Raw genomic sequence first — 20,366 nt, 5'->3', positions numbered from 1 at the left:
AACCTGAATACAGTAATTGCCAGCTCGACCGTGATCAAATGGAGCAATTATGTGTTCAAGCATGGACAATGCGAGGTGCTAATCGATAGCAAGGATCTAGCTTGCAAATACAGTGGTATTCAGCCCTAATGGCTAGGCACACCTGAATAAACCCCACGCCACAACAACATACACTGCTGGAAATCAGATTTGACATGTCATCATGCGTCCCGGAACGACAAAGGTCCGCTATGCAATGTGGGGGAACGCCATCTTCTCCTTAATAAAGGATTGATCTGCCGTATTGATCGTACATGACAAGGCTGTAGCAAGGAATTTGCCCCTTTTCTTTTGTTATTTCCACCCCCTTTCTTATCTATGCACTCTGGCAGTCCCGTACATGTGTACACACACAAGCATGTATGTATGTGCGTGTGTGTGTGTGTGTGAGTGCACGTGCCCGGCTGAGAGAGTGTATGTGCACGGCAGCCCTGCCAGACCCCGCTGCTCAGTGTGATGTAAATTGTGTATGTGTAAAAAGCACTCCATAATCAGGCCATCCATCATCAGAGGCTGTCAGTGGGCTCTCTCAGGGTGATACATCACGCTCTCCTGTCCTCTGCCTCAGCTGGGGCCTACACAACCCGCCAGGCATGCTGGGAACACAGCCGGAGAGACGTACAGTACAGGACGAGACCTAGGTTGGGAGAGGTGTTCTGTTTGATGTGCCTTTCCAATGATAATGATGCCCCACTTTAAATGTGGACCTATTATGACGAATGTGAATTGGAGGGTAGGGTATCCTGTACCCTTATAGGACAGTTTACACTGCATTTTTGTCCTGCAGTTTTTAAGTTTTATATACAGTGATTAAATGGCTGCATATGGAGGAATTTAAATGTGTCAAGGATTACAATTCAAACTTGTCTCCGCGTTGGTTTAGTACATGGCTCAATGTTCTGCAGCCTGCAGTCCAAGCGTCAGGCATGATCTCCACATGTCGACATGTCGCCATCTCATCTATCATGGAGATGATCTTTGTAACAACCCCGGCGTAATGAAATTGGTGACACAGACCGCCATCTGCTATTGATTTCATGCAAATGTTTTTGACAGCTGATGGAGACTTGCATTAGCGCTAAACGGTGCTGTCAGTTGATGAGTTGACAGTTTTGTAGTCATAGCATGTACACTGGTGCAGACAGACACAGACAATGTCAATAATCCTGTAAGAGCTGCTGATGATATATACTGAGCACTTATATTCAATCCGGACAATAAATGTGTTATGTGTGTATTCAGCGGATCGCTCTGCACATTATTTCTTCCAGGCAAAGATTTTCTTTCATCTGCTGAGCTTTTACAAGAGTCATTGGGACTTCTCCTCTCACTTTTTCTTATACCACACACATTGACAGCAGCCTTTCCCCCCCTTTTTGCTCCCTCCTCTTCACCCTATACGTCTCTTTTAATCCTTGGTTCATCATTATGTTCCGACTTCACACTCTGTCGTAAACTTTACTCTCTTCTAAAGCTTATAACGGGCAAATCTAGCTGCTCTGCCCTTGCATGACGCCATGCATGCCAAAATGAGTTTGGCCCTTCTCGTCCTTCCAACACAATATGGTGAAAAGGGGTGGGGGTGAGGGTGTGGAAGGAGCGTGTCCCCCCTCCCTTACCCCTCCTGTAAGGGGTCTCAGTCGCTGCAAGGAAACATGAAACCCTCCACACACATCCCATAAATCCTGCACTGGGTGGGGAGTCTAGCCAAGGGGAGGAGGGACCGAGGAAGGTGGGGGGGAGAACTGGGGGGGGAGGTATGATAGGGGTTGGTGGGGAGGCGCGGGGGGGGGGGGGGGGGGTCGCACGTTCCAGTCACGCCCGCTTCCCGGCTCGCGGCCAATCAATACCACTTTCCTGTTTTAGAGGCGGGTAATTATGAGGTGGAGAGATTGTGTGACCTCTCACCCCTGCTGCATTACTCGCCTGATATTAAGATAAATTGCCTGATTTTGGGTAAACATATGCTGCAATTCAAACTGTCAGCACTGGTTTGCTCAGGGATAATTTGTATTGATCTCCTGGCTTCTTCCCCATTTTGCTTACTGACCTCATGGATAATTAGAGAAAAAGAGACACAGGGAGGTAAGGCAGGGCTTGCATTTGAATACTTTGCAGGAGAGATGAAGAGCACATGGGAAGGGGGGCCAAGGGAACATTATGGACTAATAGAATTTTCATTTCCTATCATTTTCTGTTCTGATTTAGACAGGTTGCATACTTTGTTCAATTACACCACTTACATCTTGTACCCCGCTTGCGGTACATATACAGAGATATAATTGTTCATATATTTGTTTCCATGGTTTTACTCCAGAGATGATTAGCATTTAACAAAAGTAATGAGACAACAAGGTGACAGCAAATATGTTCTAAATGTACGGCTGGTAACTAAAAGACTTATTTGAAGGAACATGCTAACTGATTTCTTGACAAAGAGACTCGCTCCTTCCACATTCACACGTTCACGAGATTTCTTTTTTTTATGAATATTTCAGTAATTTTCTCACTCTAGAGAGTAAATGATCATGTTTCAGAATATGAAGAAATGGAATGCATGACTCGGTGTGCAGCTGTGACCGTATCATTTCCAATTTTCAATATCACGCATGCGCACGTGCATCCGTGGCAGGGCTTCAGTAGAATTCCTCTGCCTGGAATGTGCACTTCTCCAATCTTATTTTGATCTGTCGCCATAATCTTTCCGTCCTTTCACGCTCCTAAAACACATTTTCTCTGAGAGCTCCTTTAGCCGCCCCAGCTAGCCACTTCACTTAAAATGTAGAGTGGATGGCTTGTACATGGCATCTGAGTGTGGTCTGCTGCTCCTTCTCCATGTTCTCTAGAAATAGGACATGAGTAACCGCTCTACAGGAACAGTGTAACATGGCCGACGTTGGCAGCCAGAAGTGCTTACGTGGCAATACACTACTGTGTGCCCCCGGTCTATATGGAAGTGGATTGAACACATGTATTGACTTACAGTATCTGGGTATAAACATGGGGAAATGTTTGAGCAAAGCAGTAAATTTAAGGGAAATTGTTCCTTGTTAAGTCTATGAGCCTGAATGGAAGCTTGCACCGAGTACTAGCATTCCTGCCAGCCATTACAGCTTATTACGATAACTCTATCTTTCCAGGAGATAAAAACCTAGCCTTGTTGCCATTTGCCAGCTATTACTTTCGCTAATTATACTTAACTGCTTCGAGCTTATCTCCACTCCTCCTACACCATTGAGCAGTTATTTTTTTCTTTCCCCTTAACACAAATTAGAGGTGGAGTGGGAGTTGGAAAGGGGGAGACAGATAAACAGCACAGGCAGAAGTTCATTCAAGTGTTATTGCATTTGTGACTTGTCAAACAGTCTAACTGGAGCCTTCTAGGCACCTGCGGTCTGTTAGATGGATGCAGTTCAGAAAAAGCATCAGCACACGTAATGACCTCGTCTCGCCGATGTGCTCTGTACTCGTGTCTACCGGAGACATTTAAAAAGTGAATATCTTCCCAGTGTTACTGTAAGGAGCTAAAATTGAATACTGTGCATACAGAGAAGGTAAGATAACCAGAGGTCATGCTACTGCTCCACGGTCGATATATTTAAGGGTTGAGAGAATAGAAAACACGCATGCAGATGTACAGACCGTCTTAAAAAAACCAAACCAAGCCAAATTGGAATTTTCACAGCAAACCCACGCAGAGCAAACCTCATCTGTTTTACCACTGACCATATCATCTCCATCCACTGCAGCCAGTTACCACTGAGTGATTCCATCTCCAGCAGTCTCAAGATGAACAGGAAATTAAAATTTCAAAGATCTGCAGTTAGGATAAATCAATGGAGACAGATCAATGTTCATTGAAATTTCATGAACTTTGAGCCAATACAGATGAAAAAAAAAACCTAGACAGTAACAGTCTCCAGCAGATATTGCTCCTGCAACAGATAAAATGTAATTAACACGGTTAAAAGGGAGCAATGTTACAGATTGCACATCCATAATTTCAGACTGCCTTCATATCGGCTGTGTTATTAGAAAGGGCCAAAGACACCTGTTCAATCCTCTTAGATGACATCTAAAGTATGTGTGCCACTTCTCTAAGGACGACGGCGGACTTTCACACATTACTGGCCAACAGAAATCAAATGGGTTCCCTTCACAGCTGATTGCAAGCGCAAATTAATATTGTAAAATGAAGATCAATACATGGACGGGGCACAGATCGATGGCGGCTAAATTACGGCCGCGTTTTCCCCCTCATTCAAGATGAGTTGTGTTTTCCTCTCAAAGTCAATACCGTGCTGCCTCCCTCATTCATTTCTCAATAAACTTGCCGATGAATTTCAATCAAAAGGCGGCAGCGGAGGAGGAGGGGTGTGTGGAGTACTTTTAAAGCCCGTTGGGTGTGGATCATACTGAAAATGGGGCAAGAAGAGGAGGTAGAGAAAAGAGGAGGAGGGAAAAGATCCTCGTCTATCAAGAGCCCCCCTCCCTGCCTCCTCTGTCTATCTTTCCTGTGGCAAAGGACTGATGCTGTGACTTACTGAGGACAATCCATTTTAAGAGCCATTACAAAACAGACCTCTAACGATACTGTGGGACAAAAAGTGGGTCCAATTAAAATTAAATCAATGAATACCATTCTTACTGAGAGACAAAAAAAAAAACACGCCGCCATACTTTCATTTTTCTCTTGAAAGATACCCACAATACATTTCACAGTGAGGTGTAATGGAGGAAAATACATGCTCAACTGCAAGTGCTTATTTCAATCAATTTCCTGGGGCTGGATTTCACAGGTCACTTGCTGATAACACGCTGTGGAATAATGCCACAGCGTGCTTCTCAAAGCCTACCTGACAAGCTGCCTGACAGTGGGGGAGTGCGAGCACGTGTCACGTCAGCCCTCTAATTGGACACAAGGACCTTCCTCCGTGGAACCTTGTCGCGCTCCACACAAGCTCACAAGGCCTTCAAACCAGGCCCATCTAACTTGGCAACGAGTGTCTGCTCCACTCCTGCAGAGCTGGTGCTAAATACCAGAGTTGTAATGAGACAGGCAGGTATGGGGATAGGGCTAGTGGATAACATGCTTTGACACATGCTAAAACTGTTGTGCCAACTGGTTACAACCCACTTGACTGTGGCGATGACATTTATAAATGCCTATTTCATCCTTACTTGCAGCAGTTCGTACTGTAGGTACTGACTTTACAACAAAAAAAAGAATCTGCAGATAAATTTCAAAGTGTCTCAAATCTGAAATGCTGTGCAGTAGATTTAGACACTTTAAATACACGATGCTTATATGAAGCATTTGGTGTGTGTTTGCGAGTCCTCCTCTAAAACTGATCTGTTTACATACCTCTGTGAATGACTTTGATTATAGCATATCTTTGCTGTAGGCCACCACCCCATCACTGACCAGCAACCAACCGAGTACCAAACCCAACCCTGCAGGACAGGAAATGAAAAGGAAGCTCTCCATCTGATCAGCTTCTGAGTTTGGGACTTCAAAGTGACAGCAGGGCGTAGAGGAGACGTAAGGATAGGCCCGATTCACTGGCCGAACAGCACAAGGCCCTATCTGATGTGCTCCGATAAAGACGTCTGTGTTTGTTTATTTTGTTTTTGGGGGGGGAGAGGAGGCGAAGGCTACATAGCAGTTGTGTTCCTCTTTCTGAGAGTGTAACAGGAAGTGAGTTTAATTTTGAAAAAGCTGGAAATCACTATTTACGATTTGAGGCACTGAGGTTTCATTTGGGGTGTAAAGACATAGGAGTTAAGATATTTTTTTGACCTTCATGAAGTAAGACATTTTAGTTGAAGCTTAACTAAAATGAGACCTTACTCCCGCACAATGAGCATCTTCCTTTTCCATCCCTTACAGGGCTGACATTTCTTGATCTCCACCAGTATTGAGTGAAGCACACATGACCCCTTTGTCCTTATGTTGATGAATGACTGCCTCATACCCATTTTGTCAGATTTTGGTGCAGTGGAGTCGATAGCGTCACCTTGACAAGGAAAGTTTGTGATCCATCAGCCCTCAAGGCTGTCTGGCCTCAACTAAGGCCTGGCAGGAGCAGCTCACTGTATGGGGCATCTACTCCATCCAAAAATCCTTCACCCAGTATGCTGCGATCGTGTGAGGTCGAACGAGTGGCTCCTATTACTGCTGCTTTACAGTGAGGAGGAAAAAAAAAAGAAAACACTTGACTTGTACTAATAGCTGGGAAGCCATGCTGGTCACCAAAGGTCTGAAGACGAAGCACCCTGTCAGTGCCCAGCTTGGGAAATTAGCAAATAATGTTCCCTTCCCCCTGACAAATGTGTGACAGCTCGCCTTCGCCAATCATTCTCTCCTAACGTTATGATGCATGTCCTGGATCCCCACTGGAGGATACAGGCGAAGTTTACTGACCCTCAATTTACCCATGACAAATGGGGTCCCGGTAAATGTGCGTTTTCTGGGGCGCGGAAGGGGTTCATTTTAAGCAATCCTGGTTATGTGGATGTCACTGATTAGGATAAATAGTGGCTGAGTGTGTTAGGACTGCTTGCAGAACCATATTACCAAGGGCCTGCATCGTTGCCCCTGGAGGGGAGCTCTCGTGGAAACTTGGCCAAGATAGAAAACCAAAAGCTCTGATGCAATTAGGAGCTTAAATTGGATGAATTGTGCGGTCAACGATTTTATTTATGACTTACTCTTTCATATAGCACTGTAACAATGCAGTAAAAAGGTTAAGATGCTGCAAATTAGGCTGAAAATTGATACTTTTCTTGAAAGAAATCATCTCATCAAACCAGCATGCACTGTTGTAGTGCAGTGCTTAATAAAGTGTAAAGTATTATAAAGTATTGACCTTAGGTACAGCCAGGAGTTTCTCCTCTTGATTTTCTACAACCTTGCGGACAGTTGGACCAATGGATAACCAATACATGGATTAAACAGAGGACAAGCTAGCAAGCTCCAAGGGACAACATTGTGTTAGAAGGTAAAAGGTATAGACTGGGATATAGCAAAAATAGCTGGCATGTCTTTCCTTTAAAAGTGTGCCAGTAACAGTACAGAAGCAGTCAGTAAACTACAGGCTGCTAAAGTTTTATATAGTATGTCTGTTTGTCTCATTAGTGCTTTAAACATTCAATAGTCAATGCCAACAGGAGTATTTGACATACATTACAGGGTGCTCTCTTTCTGAGAATGGATTGTGAGTTTTGGAGCCGTTCCAGGGTACTCACCCGAGTGAGGACGTGTCCCTCTGCTGTTCGAATTGGCTGCAGTCTCCTCTGTGTTGACTCTTGGTAATTTGTGATAATTTCTTAAATTGACCGAGTTAAATCTCCACAATTAGGGTGGTGGTGCAAGAAGAGTCAACATGAAAAAAAGAAAAGGTCTAAAAAAGGCACTCCTCTCAAGTCAGGCTTGAAGCCGTATGCTTTGATAACTACACCTTTGATATGCACATATTGCTCTCCAATATGACACCGGAACATTGTGTGCCTTCTAGCTAGCACTGTGTGTCACTGCATGCCCATTTCAGTTCCAAGTAATTTGCTATTGTAACTGTGGGTCATTTCAAACCTATTTGCTCGTGTAGTGCTATTTTTTTTTTTTTTTTTTTTTCAAGTGCAGTAACACAGAAGGAGAAGCTATGGTTTGAAATGAGCTGTTTCGCTCTTAAATACATGATCCACTCTCTTGCGCTCAATGCATCAGCCCATTCGCATTTTACTGTCGGAGAGAAGTAGCTAACATCCTTTCACCTAGCAATTACTGTACATACGGAATCAGTGGTACCTAATTGTGGCGTTATGCGTTCTGCTCTCTTTAACGGTTTCATTCTCTCAAGCGACAACCCTTGTACAATCAGGGTGAGCCACACAGGGAATAGCGGAGCGGAGGAGCCGGACCTGTCTATTCGTGACTTTCTCTTTTAATTCAGCGCACTAATCAATTGTACCACCATTGCCTCCAGGGGTAATTGTATCTTCATACTAACTGGAAGTGAGTAGGAACCCAGCGAAGACAGGGAGGAAGAATAGGGGGGGGGGGGGGGGAAAAATCAACAAAGATAGAGAGAAGGGGACACGTTTCCCCAGTAAAACCTGATGGTAATCATCCCAATCCGCTTAGCCTCTGTGACTAATGGGGTCTGTTCTTAAGGGACCTGGTACTTTCACCAGGGTGCTATAGAAGCCATTAATGTCTTAACTTATACACCTTCTCTGTGCTGTGCACACAGGCACACACTCGCGCACACACACTTTTTTCCCTCTCGCTCGCTCTCACAGTCTCACACAAACAGACACACATACACTTACGCGGCCACAGTACACTCCTGTTTCATTATCCCGGTGCCTTGTTGGCCTCTGCTCCGCTCCTGCTAGGGAGGTTAAATGCAGGAGAGCTGGGCCAGACTGCACGGTTGGAGGAGAAGGGGACGGATGGCTGGGGGTGGTAGTGGTGGTTTGGGGAGCGAGAGAGGGGGGACTTGATGAGAAACAGCTGCCCCGGGATGGAGGGGTCTTTACGGGGGTTTCCGAGGGGGGGGGTTGGGGGGTCCAGGCCCTTTGCAATTCTGCTGCGCTCAAGGCCAGAGCTGTGCTGGAGGCTCGGGGGTGCTGGGGGAAGTGAGAGTGCTTTGACTCGCCCCCGTTTTACTCTGCCCATCAGAGTTAGAACAGACAGAGGCTTCCAGGTCAGACAGGCTCTGACCCCCGCAACCTCTGTCTCCTCACCAATGATGACAGATAAGACCACCACTTCCCTCTGTTAGCCAAGATAATCAGATCCCTTACTTATAGTGTGACACACACACCCCTTCTCTCACTTCTCTCTCGTCTCTTTGCACACTTCCTCTCCCGTGAATTCCTATTGAACACACATGAGAATACCTTCTGACTCACTCATGCACTTAACCTGGATTCTGCTTTCCTAATCTGATTCATAAAAAAAAAAAGAAATTAAACCACATTTTGCTTTACAAAATCAGCAAATTAGCAGAAAGCATTATCTGTCTCGTAACAGGGCAGATAAAGAGAATTGGCAGAATGAGATATCCTGACAGCTTGAGTTTAACAGAGCTTGGCAGCACCCCTTGTATGACGGCAAGTCAGCGGGGGATCGTGTTGCACTTGTAGGAGCCCCTCCACGAAACACCTTTTTTCCCTAGCAGTGCAGATCTCACACTTTTAACATTCAGCGAGCAGGGCCCTGGTTAGTTCATTATTACTGCCTGGACTTGGTGCTGAGGAGCTCCATCTACACAGAGTGAGGAGAGAGGGGGGGGGGGGGGGGGGGGGGGGGGAGAGGAGGTTTTGACTCACCAGTATAGACAAATCTCCCAGGGGCACCTTTGCAGAACTGCTTGGACTTGTAGGACAGCGTGACTTCCACAACTCCAGGGATGTGCCGAGGTGGAGTCTGGACACGGATGGCGTGTGGAGTTATCAGCTGGATTACAGAGGAAGAGAAAAGGAAATAATGAGACCTCTGTAATAACAAACTAGAGAGTCTGTATTCTTAACGCTATTGGCGAGAAAGTTCAAACAAAACTTGCTGAATTTCACACCATAACTTAATATTAGTCAAATCTACAATTCCAAAAAAGCACATCATACCTCACTCCATACGAGCATGGTGCCGAACACGACTTGTAGGCCGTCGAAGAAGTTGTCCCCTATGATGATGACAGTGGCTCCTCCAGTAGTCCATCCCTCACTCGGGCTGATGGCCTTGATGCACGGGGTGGCTGCTTATCCAAGACAAAGAGAAGAGCAAATTCAGCACCTGAGCTTCGAACACTCATCCCCGCGTCTCTTTCCACATAGACACATCACTGTATCACCACCATGTCTCTCTCACAAAAGACATATCATGGAAATTGCCTCTGGAAAAGAAAAAAAAAATGATGGATTTGTCCTTTAAGGCATGAGAATCAAAATCATTTATCAGCGCGCTGGAGTGGTGTAGTTAAGCAGACCCTTCAAATGGTCCACTTCACAAAGGCTAAACGCCGGGCTCGCAAGGAAAATGATTTGATGGAGCAAATTATGTGTCAGGGCAAATGCAGCTATCAGAATTGATTAAGCATGCACCCGCATGTACTGTAAAATTTCAAAGTTGAACACATCTTAAATGAGTCAAGAATACGGGCTGTTAAAGTGGAAATGACAAGCTAAAGCTTTGCTGGTTCACATTATTTCATTACCTTTGTTCTGCATATGCCGCACAGTGCAGCCACACTGAGTGTAGTTTCAGGTTTCATAACGTGAAATGCACTCGTGAATTATTCAGATTGAGTTGGTTTTTTTTCTCTCTTTGTGATCGATTCAATCCATTTCATATTGTTTATTACAATGCTTTTCATCTGGCATGACTTCTGCTATGTAGCTCTGCCATTCATCAACAGTCTGGGTTGCTATTATAATCTAATTTGAGTGATCTGGTGCCTCACATTCACTGTCATTTGATGCATTACCTTAATATGGTGTTGAGCACAACACCGTGTTTACAACAGAAATAGCATGACAGCTAGACATAAAATAGCAATATCAAATTTAATCTATTTCCATCAATATCTTTTAATACACTATGAATTGTGCATGTTTTTCCTAGTCCTCAAAATGTGAGCAACTATTTGAGCAAGTTCCTTTTTTCTTTACAAGCTTGGTTCTAAACCTCTATTATCCTTTCCATCCAGTAAGTAAATCACAGTCGGTCATTGTTGTATGGATCACCTCCGACAAGACATCTCCCTTTGTTTGCCTTGCTGTTGGGTCTGTTCAGGTCATGTTTGCTCTCTCTCCCTGCCCATAAAGTGCACACACACACATTGGTACTACAGGGAATCTGACTTTAACAGGCGCTGTTGACTTCATGCTAATCACCTCGTACAGATTTTCATTTGTGAGGCCTGGAGGAGTGACATTTGCTTTCCTTAATTGCGAAGCGGAGCGTCTGAAAGAGGACCAACCCTCTATGGGCATGCTGGCCCCCCTCTAAGGGCCTGACCTTCATCAGTGTGGACGATTACAGCAAATAATTCACCCTTCAAAATTACTGTAAACAAATTGACTTTGGGGATGTGAGAGAGGGGGGCAGGAAAGAGGAGGAGGCAAGAAAACGGCCTGATGGTGACGGTGGCTGTTGGGGGGCAGCTGCAGCCTGAAACCTACGACAGGCATACACAAGCACGCGCACGCACACACACACACACACACACGCAAGCACGCACGCACGCACGCACACACAGAGACACACACAGACACAGACGCGCAACCTCGGAAATCCCAGTGCCCCCTCCCACACACAGAAGGACCCATGGAGAGGCAGCGACTGAGGCCCTAAGCCGTCCACCCTTCTGCCTAAAAATTTGCATATGTCTCAATGCACAGACAGAGAGGGGAGCATGTGCTGAATGGGGACCGTGGCGAAGTGGATTACACAGTCAGCGCAGGCGATCTGATGACAGACACGCACAATGCCCCCTCAGCAGATGATAGGCATCATGAGGAGTGGACGGATGAGGATGCAAAGAGCCAGCTTGCCGGTCTGGGTGTTGCATCACTAAGTCTTTACAAACTTTGCGCTACAGTAGAGGAAAATTCACTCCATTTCAATTCATATGTCAGAGCTTGTTTTGGGGGGGTTTTATGCTGAATTGTTACCATTTTGTATGTGCGCGTGAATTTATTTCAAGATTCACTTTGCTGTTAAATGACCTCAGGCAGCCGATCTGTGATCCGTCCTAATCTTTTTCCTCGGTGGTTAGGGTTAGCCGTAGAGGACGTCAAAACTGATCCGAGATCTGAGCAGAGGAGGTCTCAGCTCTAGTATTGTGACACTCAAACAGGTCTGATGTGGCCCCGCGAAGCCGTCCTTTGTTCTGCCTGCTGAAATGTGTTGTAATTGTGCTGTGGGATGTCCAGATGGTCGGTTGATAGTGCAGCTGATGGGATTATACCTTTTACCTCTCCCTGGGCCATCTGTTCCCTTTGACTCTCTCTCTCGCTCTCTGTCTCTCTCTCTCTCTCTCTCTCTCTCTCTCTCTGTCTCTCTCTCTCTCTCTCTGCCTCTCACTCACTCATACTCTCTCCTTCACTTTCTCCTTTCCCCCCCTTCCTTCTTTTCTCCCTCTCTTTCTTCCTCTTAGGCCCAGCAGTCTGGATTCACTTGTCTTTATTGCATAAACCCTAACAGCATTACAGCCACTTGGCATGCAAATGAGGCAGGCGCTGCAGGCTCTATGCTGAGTCTCCTATATTGTCTGGGGCTCTATAATGGTGGAACTGAGCTAAGGAACGTGTGTGTGTGTGTGTGTGTGTGTGTGAGTGAGAGAAAGAGTCTGTGTGTGTCGGTGCTGTGCGGTTCGTGTGTGTTTTCATATGTGGGGGGTGACGCTATTTATGAGCGTGTTTATGCACCTTTGAGCCTGAATCTATACATGTTTGAGTGACAAGCAGCCACAAAGCACATTCGTGTCTGAATGCATAATATGCTTGTTGTGCGACAGTACACACAAGTGAACAAAAATGTCACATGGTGATATTCAGTCTGTCAGATCACAGGCTATCCCTTCTCTGCGCCAATAGGGGGCAGCACCTCTTGATCCATGCGAGCAAATCGGTGCAAGTGCAGTGTGGGCTGAGAGGAAGGATGCCTCTCGGTTTCAGCCACACAGGCAGTCAGTCAGTCAGCCAGGCAGGCAGGCAGACGGGCACATATCTGAGGCTTCTCGCCCAGTGAACTCCCGTGAAAGAATGTGTTGCTAATTTAAAGCACGCTGTCTGTCTGCCTGCTAGTTGTCAGAGCACTGTGGAGGCCATGGCCTGAATTACATTTTATGACCGCTCCTTTTTTTTCCCCCGTCTCTGTTTGTTAAAGGTGACTTTAACGAAGCCAGCAATTGTTGTTGATGCATGTTAAATTAGTTTGTTATGGAGCTGAGAGCCTGGGAGGGAGGGAGGGAGGGAGAAAGAAAAAAAAAAAAAAAAAAAGGATCTCAACTTGTGAGAGAGCACACGCGGTTTATGCCGAGGGAAGGTGTATTAAAGTTATTAGACAAAGACGTGTTCAACTGGGCGGTTGACACTAGCTTCTTTACGGGGCGTCACTCTGCTGCTTTGAAGAGTGTGGTGAAGAGAGGAAGAAAGGGATGGGTTGGGGTAACCTGTAAAGAACACAAGCGCACACACACACACACACATACATAGACACACGAAAACACACAGGATCCCATGGGAGAGGGGGAACATGGAGGCGAGGGCTCAACCTCTTTAATTGCTCCCCTCATTAAGAAACTGGTTGCTAGGCGATCCACACCTATCGTGTCATAAACGTGAAACACACAAACAGAACGTCAGCGAACATAATGACTTTGGTGCTCCGGGCAGGACTTTAATTATTTGATTTTGTTCTCCAGTAGAGGAGTCATTAATAAAGACAAAAACAAATAGATTAGCTTTTCCCCCACTAGGACTGGAGAGCACGGAGATATATTAATTGTCTGGTCTTTTTTTTTTTTTATTAGTCGTTGTTGTATTAAACATTACATTTGCTTTTGGTGATAGAACCATTAATGCCCATTAATGTGTAGAGGAGCTTGTTTTAGTCAGTGGTGTATATAAACTGTTTGCCCAGCCGTAATTGGCTCTTGAAATCTGAAGATAAGCAATTTGCACAATTGGCCGAAGTCAGTTCTCTCCTTTTTTTTTTTTTTTTTTCCTCACAATCTTTCAGCTGCATGTGCTCCCATCTGCGAGTGGAGGCCATGAGGGTCATAAGGTTATGTTTAGTGCATTTTACTTTTGGGATTTCCCATGGTTTGGTGGTCCTTCTTTTCTCTCTTTTTTGGCTGAGCAGGCAATCAGTCTATCATATGGAATCAGTTGGAAGAAAAACAGTAAGTTCTGTTTTTCTCATAGGCCGCCCCCCCTCCACTCACACACACACACACCGTCAACCCACCCTTCCCTCCCCCCTCCTTTCTCTCTTTCTCTTTCCTCCCCCTGTTTCTGCTCACTCACAGCTAAATCTGCAGAACCCAATGACAGGAAATTGACCTCACAGCCAAATTCTTAAGCAATTTGATCATGTTTCACAAAGAGCTTTTAGGACAAATGTAGGTGCATTAGTAGACTGGAAGTAGTATAACATTTTAAAATCGTGAATTAGCCTCATCATTAGTGATATCGACATGATAAAAAAAACACAGAGTAATGCACACTACTTCCAGTCAAGGCACAGCAATAGGTGTGATGGAGGCAAAAAGCAACTTAAAAAGCAAAAATGAAAGTGACGGAGAAATAAAAAAAAAACTCTAAGGGACTAGAAGCAACTATGTCTGTGATTTGTGAAATGGGTGGATGTCTAAAAGAAGCTATAAGAAGATGTAGCGTAGCAAATTATATGATGTAAAAATGTGCCTACCATTCTCCACATAAGGAGGCGTACCTTCTGAAGGGTCGAGTCTGCGAGCCCTTCGCCCGTGCTTGGAGTTGTTGTGTACGAACATGTTGTCAGAAACAGCCAAGACATGGCCGTCCACATTGACGGTCGTCGATACGACAACCTGCAACAAGAGTGAAGGTGAAACATGCAATTTAATACATTGTGAGATCATCAAAATGAAGACATAGAAATATAGTTTTACGGACATTCTCGTTAATGCTGTGGGGTACAGGGGACACATGAATGCTTTAGAAACTCAGCTGTGTCCAGGTACGTGGCCCGCGTGCTATTGATTGCTATTGTCAAACCTCTTGAAGCGAATGTTCTCTTTGGACATATCGCATTACAGTTCCCCTGCTTCTCAGCCATTTTGTTTTTGCTTTTTAGTGTCTTGCATTTGTGTACGGCTAATTGACTTTTCAATCACTAAAATACCATTTCCGTTTACTGTCATCATAGCCCAAGCTCAGAATTATTGATCAGCTTGTCCATCTATTTGAGGATGGAAGGCCTCCCTTTTAAAATTTACTGGAGTCATTAGCAACTGAACCGTGCTCCATCCCATCACTCAACAAACATTTTACTCGGATCGGATTCCAAGCCACACTCCATATTTTATAATGCTTATTTTTGTTGTTGTTTTTTGGCTACCACATCTCCAAACAGTGAGCCACATGTGAATGGCCAAAGTGTTTTCTGAGCCGGAAACAGAGAGCCCCTCTCAGGTTTGCTTCGCCGGTAAGTGACCTCGGTGTAGCAGTGGAATTTAGGGGGGCGCTTTTTTTGGTTGGTTTGGGAGGGTTGGGGCCTGTGAGGGGGAGGAGGGGGGGAGAAGGGGAAGTGAAAGAGCTCCATTCTTGTGAGCAGGTTCAGAGCTGGGCCAAGCTGAGGATGATGGATTGGGCCCTCTCTGGCCTCCAGCTGGTTTTTGGGGGTAATAAGTGGAGTGGAAGGCATGCAGAATACACAACTTTGGCCAGAGAAACACCTATGGTGGAGCATCTGGGAAATCTATTTAGGGGAAAATGGAATACTAACTGTTGGACTGGAGACGAGGGATGATCATCAGCGAAAAAAAATCTTGTTATTTTAAACTTAATGTTCTAGTTTTTTTCTTAATGTTTTAGTTTCACAAAAAAAAAAAAAAAAGAAACTTAGTTCTGGCATTCCTTTTGACACACAGGAGTGAGAGGTGAAAGCCCTTGGTGGCTGTCATGCATCAGTCCACATTCACCCTGAGGGAAGATTTGAGGAGGCAGGGGAGGTCTGATGGTGGTGACATCAGGAGGGGACACCCTGTCTTGTCTGTTTCATGTCTAGGTTTCCTCCTGGAGGATGCTGACTTGTGTGTCTATCACAGAACAGTGCTGTCAGTAACGGATGCCCTCCTGTAGTTTGTCGCTATCCTGATAGGACAAATCACACTAAACTCTCACCGTCTCACCTTGACCTAGTGGGCTGCTTGTGGTGAAAGTGTCTGGGTAGAATGGATGTACGGCCGGATACATGGATCAGTAAGGGGGGGGGGGGGGGGTCAATAATTTCAAGGCTCAACTACTTGACACGTTGGGAGCGAGAGGGTTAAAGAAGCAGTAAAAGTTCTCAACGGTCATGTCCTTTTCGTGTAAATCGCAGCATTTTGTCAGCCCGCAATAATGATGGTGTTCAGATGGCTTAAGATGGTTTTCATTGGCTATAAAGGGGACTGCATATGTGTGAGTTTAAGTATATGCATATGTGGGTAAGAATGAGAGAGTGATGTAGAGAAAGCAAATATATGCACTTCTAGCTTGCACGGGCATCCATCCATGTGTGTGTGTGTGTGTGTGTGTGTGTGTGTGTGTATAAGAAGGTATGCGTTTCCGCTGCCAGACAGATCCTGAGTTAACACTGTTGTTACATGTGGTTGGATCGTCCTCCCCTCTGCGCTGCGGCTCAGAAAACTGTCAGGAACACGATTGATGGCACTCTAAAATCCTATATCCTTATTTGTGTCAGATGCTATTCCCTAATAAATATTCTGTCCAGAGCACACAAGACACGAAATCTCTCTCTCTCTCTCTCTTTCTGGATTTTGCCTTGTCAAATAATAGAATTGTTTTCATATGTGTGCCGATGTGACTTAGTGTAGTGCAGTTGCCCGTTTGTACACCTGTGTGTCTGCAAAAAGAGAGACAGACAGAGGATGGTGTGGGGAATCTGTGTGAGGCTTCAGTCACCTGGAATCTGCGCATGTCTCTTGGATTCCCTGCATTCTTCAGACAGTTCTGATTGCACTTGAGGAAGAACTTTAGGAAGAATCTGAAAGAGAGCACAAAACAAAAGCAAAGGCAATTAATTACCCCTTTTTTAAATGACAAAGTTGCGGAAGGATTATCAAAACACTCCCACATCTGGTCCGTTCATCAGAAACAAGCGTGACATCGCACCATTTCGGTCTGGGAAGTCGCAGTATTTATCATTCTCTCAAACTCAAGAGCATCAGTCTCTTTGTCATCTCATCCCCTCACCTGAGTTCATGGGTCTTTCCCAACACCCATCTGCCACTAACATACAGGAAGTCACTTGATATTCCACCCACCTCTTTAATCCCAGGACACCCCCTGTGCAATTAAAGTACTCCTGTTCAATAGGGAAGCAAATGAGGCCCACCTGTGACCAGGTCTTGTTTGAAGAGCATCAGGGATAAAGGACCTAACAAGGTGGGAGCGCGCCACAAAACTTATAGTCCTGTCAGGCAATTAGGCGGACACTCCTGGGACCACCGTATGCCACGCACACACTCACAGACACACAACGCATACACACACCCATGCACTTGTGGGTGGGTGAGGCAATTATGCCACAAATTACAACCTGGCTAATCGTCTCTGAACAAATGTCACGTCTGAGTGAGATCTGGGCTTGGTTAGTTTGTACGCTGCCTTCCTCTCCTTCGCTCAGGTGTCGCAAAATGTATTGACGAAGCCTCGCGTCGAGAGCCGTATATCAGATGTGGCCTCGCAGACGTGGAATAGTTAAAAAGAGAAAAGATTAACAACAGGGCCAAATAGAAAAAATAAAATGTCTGAGATGTAGCCTATTGTGCAAATTCTTACACAACCACACAGAATAAACAATGAAATTGACTTGTTTTTGTAAATTCTCCCCAAAGAATCACGGCTGATTGTGCTTTTGCTTTCTCCGATTCATTATAAATACCACGCCGAGATATTTATTTTTCATCACATTGCTATATGCAATATTGTGGTTTCCATTGTAATACTACCTTGGCTCACAGAATCACAGTGGCTCATTGGATTACCATAGATTGCACCATAGATTGCGTGGCCATTTCATTCCGCTAAATACAGTGGCTTGTGTGGCCTGTGAGGACGCTTTCACAACACTTAAGACTTCTCGTTCACCCAGTGGGATCCTGGCCAGGCCATAAATCAGAGTCTGAAATGACCCTTCTAACCCTGGCCACATTAACACATGCACTGGTCATTTAGAAGCGTTCTTCGATAGACTCCTATACCTTGTGCTCTGCCGAGGGCCCAGGAGGGAGAGGAGAGGTGAGAAAATATTTTCACTCCACATCCAAGGAGCTTTGGCTTGGACATCAATAAAAGACGTTTTAACCCATGCCAGAATGCTGATTGCCTGTCGGTGTGTGGTGAGGCCATAAAAAACCTGACTTGTCATTAGTGCATTTCGCTTGATTGTGTTCACTGTGTTTTCGGGTTGCATCTGTTGGCTGATCATCAAAATGACCATTATGTACTCTAATTCCCTGACCCTGTTTTTATTTCCCCAAAGAGTCATAATGTAGAGCAGCAGACATCTGCGGAAAGCAGACCTGAAATACGACTTTTATTTGTCTGTCGCCTCTCATACAGATTGGGTAAGGCCAGTGTGTGTGTGTGTGTGTGTGTGTGTGTGTGTGTGTGTGTGTGTGTGTGTGTGTGTGTGTGTGTGTGTGTGTGTGTGTGTGTGTGTGTGTGCGCGCTTGCGTTCGTGCACATCTACACGGGTATGTGTGCGTGTGAGCATGTGAATGCACATGCATCATCCGTTGGTAGACAATTTATGTCAGAGCAAGAGATGGAATATATTTCCTCGGCAATGCATTGACTTCATAAAAGAAACACATTACTTTCAGAGTTAGTCTTGTCTCTTGTCTTGGATACTTTAATGCTTTTACATACTGTTTCCACTACAGCGAAACCAAAAGTTCAGAAACAATAAACACAAGAAATTGAGTGCCCACGCTATCATAAAGTGGCTCCTTTATGTTTACTGTTATGAAGGCAATTAAGCACAATTTCTCTACTAAAAAGATAAGCTTAATTTTCATAGTCCACAGCAGTGGCAGTGCTATAGCATCCATTACATTTGAGTTGGTTAAGATTCTCCATGAGCACAGTGCAAATTGGTCCTTGGTGAGAAGGAGAGCAATTAAGACAAGGCCCCACTCTCTCTCTTTTACTTCTTAAATATCTACAGAAGTTTGTGCTGGTGTTTTGGCACGCACGGAGACAAAAGGAGGTTGTTTAATTGTTTTTTAATGGGATATCAAGTCGTCGCTGCCATTAGATGTTGGCAATGGAGGGCAAAGGGGGATAGAGAGAAAGAATGAACTGCAATTAGGTTTGATTAAAGCTATCCTTCTCAATAATCAGCTGTTCTGACAGGACAGGGGGACCCTGGTGGCCGCTGAGATGGAGGAAGGTGTTGAGTGATATTAAGGCCAATGAAGGGGATATTAACATGGCTAATTAAAGCTCTTCCAAAGCCGGGAGAGGAGGCTCTCAGTGGACCGCACTGGATGAAATAATCGGCCAAGGCAGCTATCAGTTGGAGGAGGGAGAGAAAGGGAGTGCGGGAAGGGGTGGGGTGTAGTCCATCTGAGGGAAGGGGGGAGTAGAGGGAGGGATAGTGGGAGGCGTAAAGGAAAACTATGAAGTGTGAAGAAAGACAAAGAGGAAGACATCGACAGGCATATAGAGAAAGACTTCCAGAGCAGCCACGGAAGCACATTTTGACATCAACCCTCTCCGTCTGCATGCCCGAAGTCTGCCAGTATAACTAAGACCTGACTTCAGCTTTTATCTCTGACAGCTAGTCATACAGGTCCACAAATCAACGTTAAAACAATCCTGCTCATGCCTTGGTCTAAGGCAATTAATACGATTCTCCTGTAGTACCTCCATGCGCGCCCGCTGCCGAAGCTACTAATCATGCCATAATGATTTCTCTCCCTCTGGTCAAAGGGGAAATAGATTGTCTCTTTAGTAATGCAGCAGGCTCGGTGCCTTCCACTCCCTGGCTTCACAGACCCGGTAATTGAGGAGAAAAAGGCCGACTTTGGCACTTTGACTGATTTGAGGGCTGCTAGACCCTCTTATCTTTACTCTGATCATTTTAGGCTGACACTCAAAGGAAGACCCATCGCCCTAATTCTAGCTCACCCTCTCCCATCATCAAACAGAGGGGAAATAGGAAAAAAAGAAGAGAGAAGGGAAAAAAACAAACAGGCAGGGTGAGGAAGGCCTTCTCTCATTTAAATGGCCAACTTAATTGCAGGGTTGATGTCACTCATGCATAAATGTCCATCCCTTTGATTTGAGCGAAGAGGGCAAATAAGGATAATGTTGTATTATTAAGGAGGCTATCGCTCTCCTGTCAATTTCATTCATCTTTTTTTCAACTATTCATTTTCAGATTTGTGTTATTTTTAATGACTTGTAAGAAATTCAAAGTTCAGTCCGAGCTATTTGAAATTCTTTTCACTCGCTGGTTTCTTAAATTACACACATGAGGGATATATTTTTCTCCTCCAATAGCACACCTTATTGTACAAAAGCGCTTCCCCTTATTTGTT

General features: G+C 45.0%; 1 protein-coding gene across 6 annotated transcripts in view; it reads right to left on the bottom strand.

The window, feature by feature from the left end:
* LOC306703300 (transcription factor COE3) overlaps nucleotides 1–20,366 on the bottom strand; it is a 65,501-nt gene that overhangs the window by 9,646 nt on the left and 35,489 nt on the right. For 2 of the 6 annotated variants that reach the window (XM_079169226.1, XM_079169228.1), the window contains exons 7-10: nucleotides 16,720–16,801; nucleotides 14,480–14,621; nucleotides 9,670–9,800; nucleotides 9,376–9,502 (exon numbers count right to left, since the gene is read on the bottom strand). In XM_079169226.1, coding sequence (XP_079025352.1) covers nucleotides 9,376–9,502; nucleotides 9,670–9,800; nucleotides 14,480–14,621; nucleotides 16,720–16,801 — 482 coding nt within the window. Of the gene's footprint in view, nucleotides 1–9,375; nucleotides 9,503–9,669; nucleotides 9,804–14,479; nucleotides 14,622–16,719; nucleotides 16,802–20,366 lie in introns of all 6 variants that reach the window. The other 4 variants (XM_079169227.1, XM_079169229.1, XM_079169225.1 and 1 more) reach the window with 3 other exon arrangements.

Source organism: Pholis gunnellus, assembly GCF_910591455.1.
Source record: "Pholis gunnellus genome assembly, chromosome: 11".
Lineage (NCBI taxonomy): Eukaryota > Metazoa > Chordata > Actinopteri > Perciformes > Pholidae > Pholis > Pholis gunnellus.
This window is presented reverse-complemented; position numbering and strand designations above follow the sequence as displayed.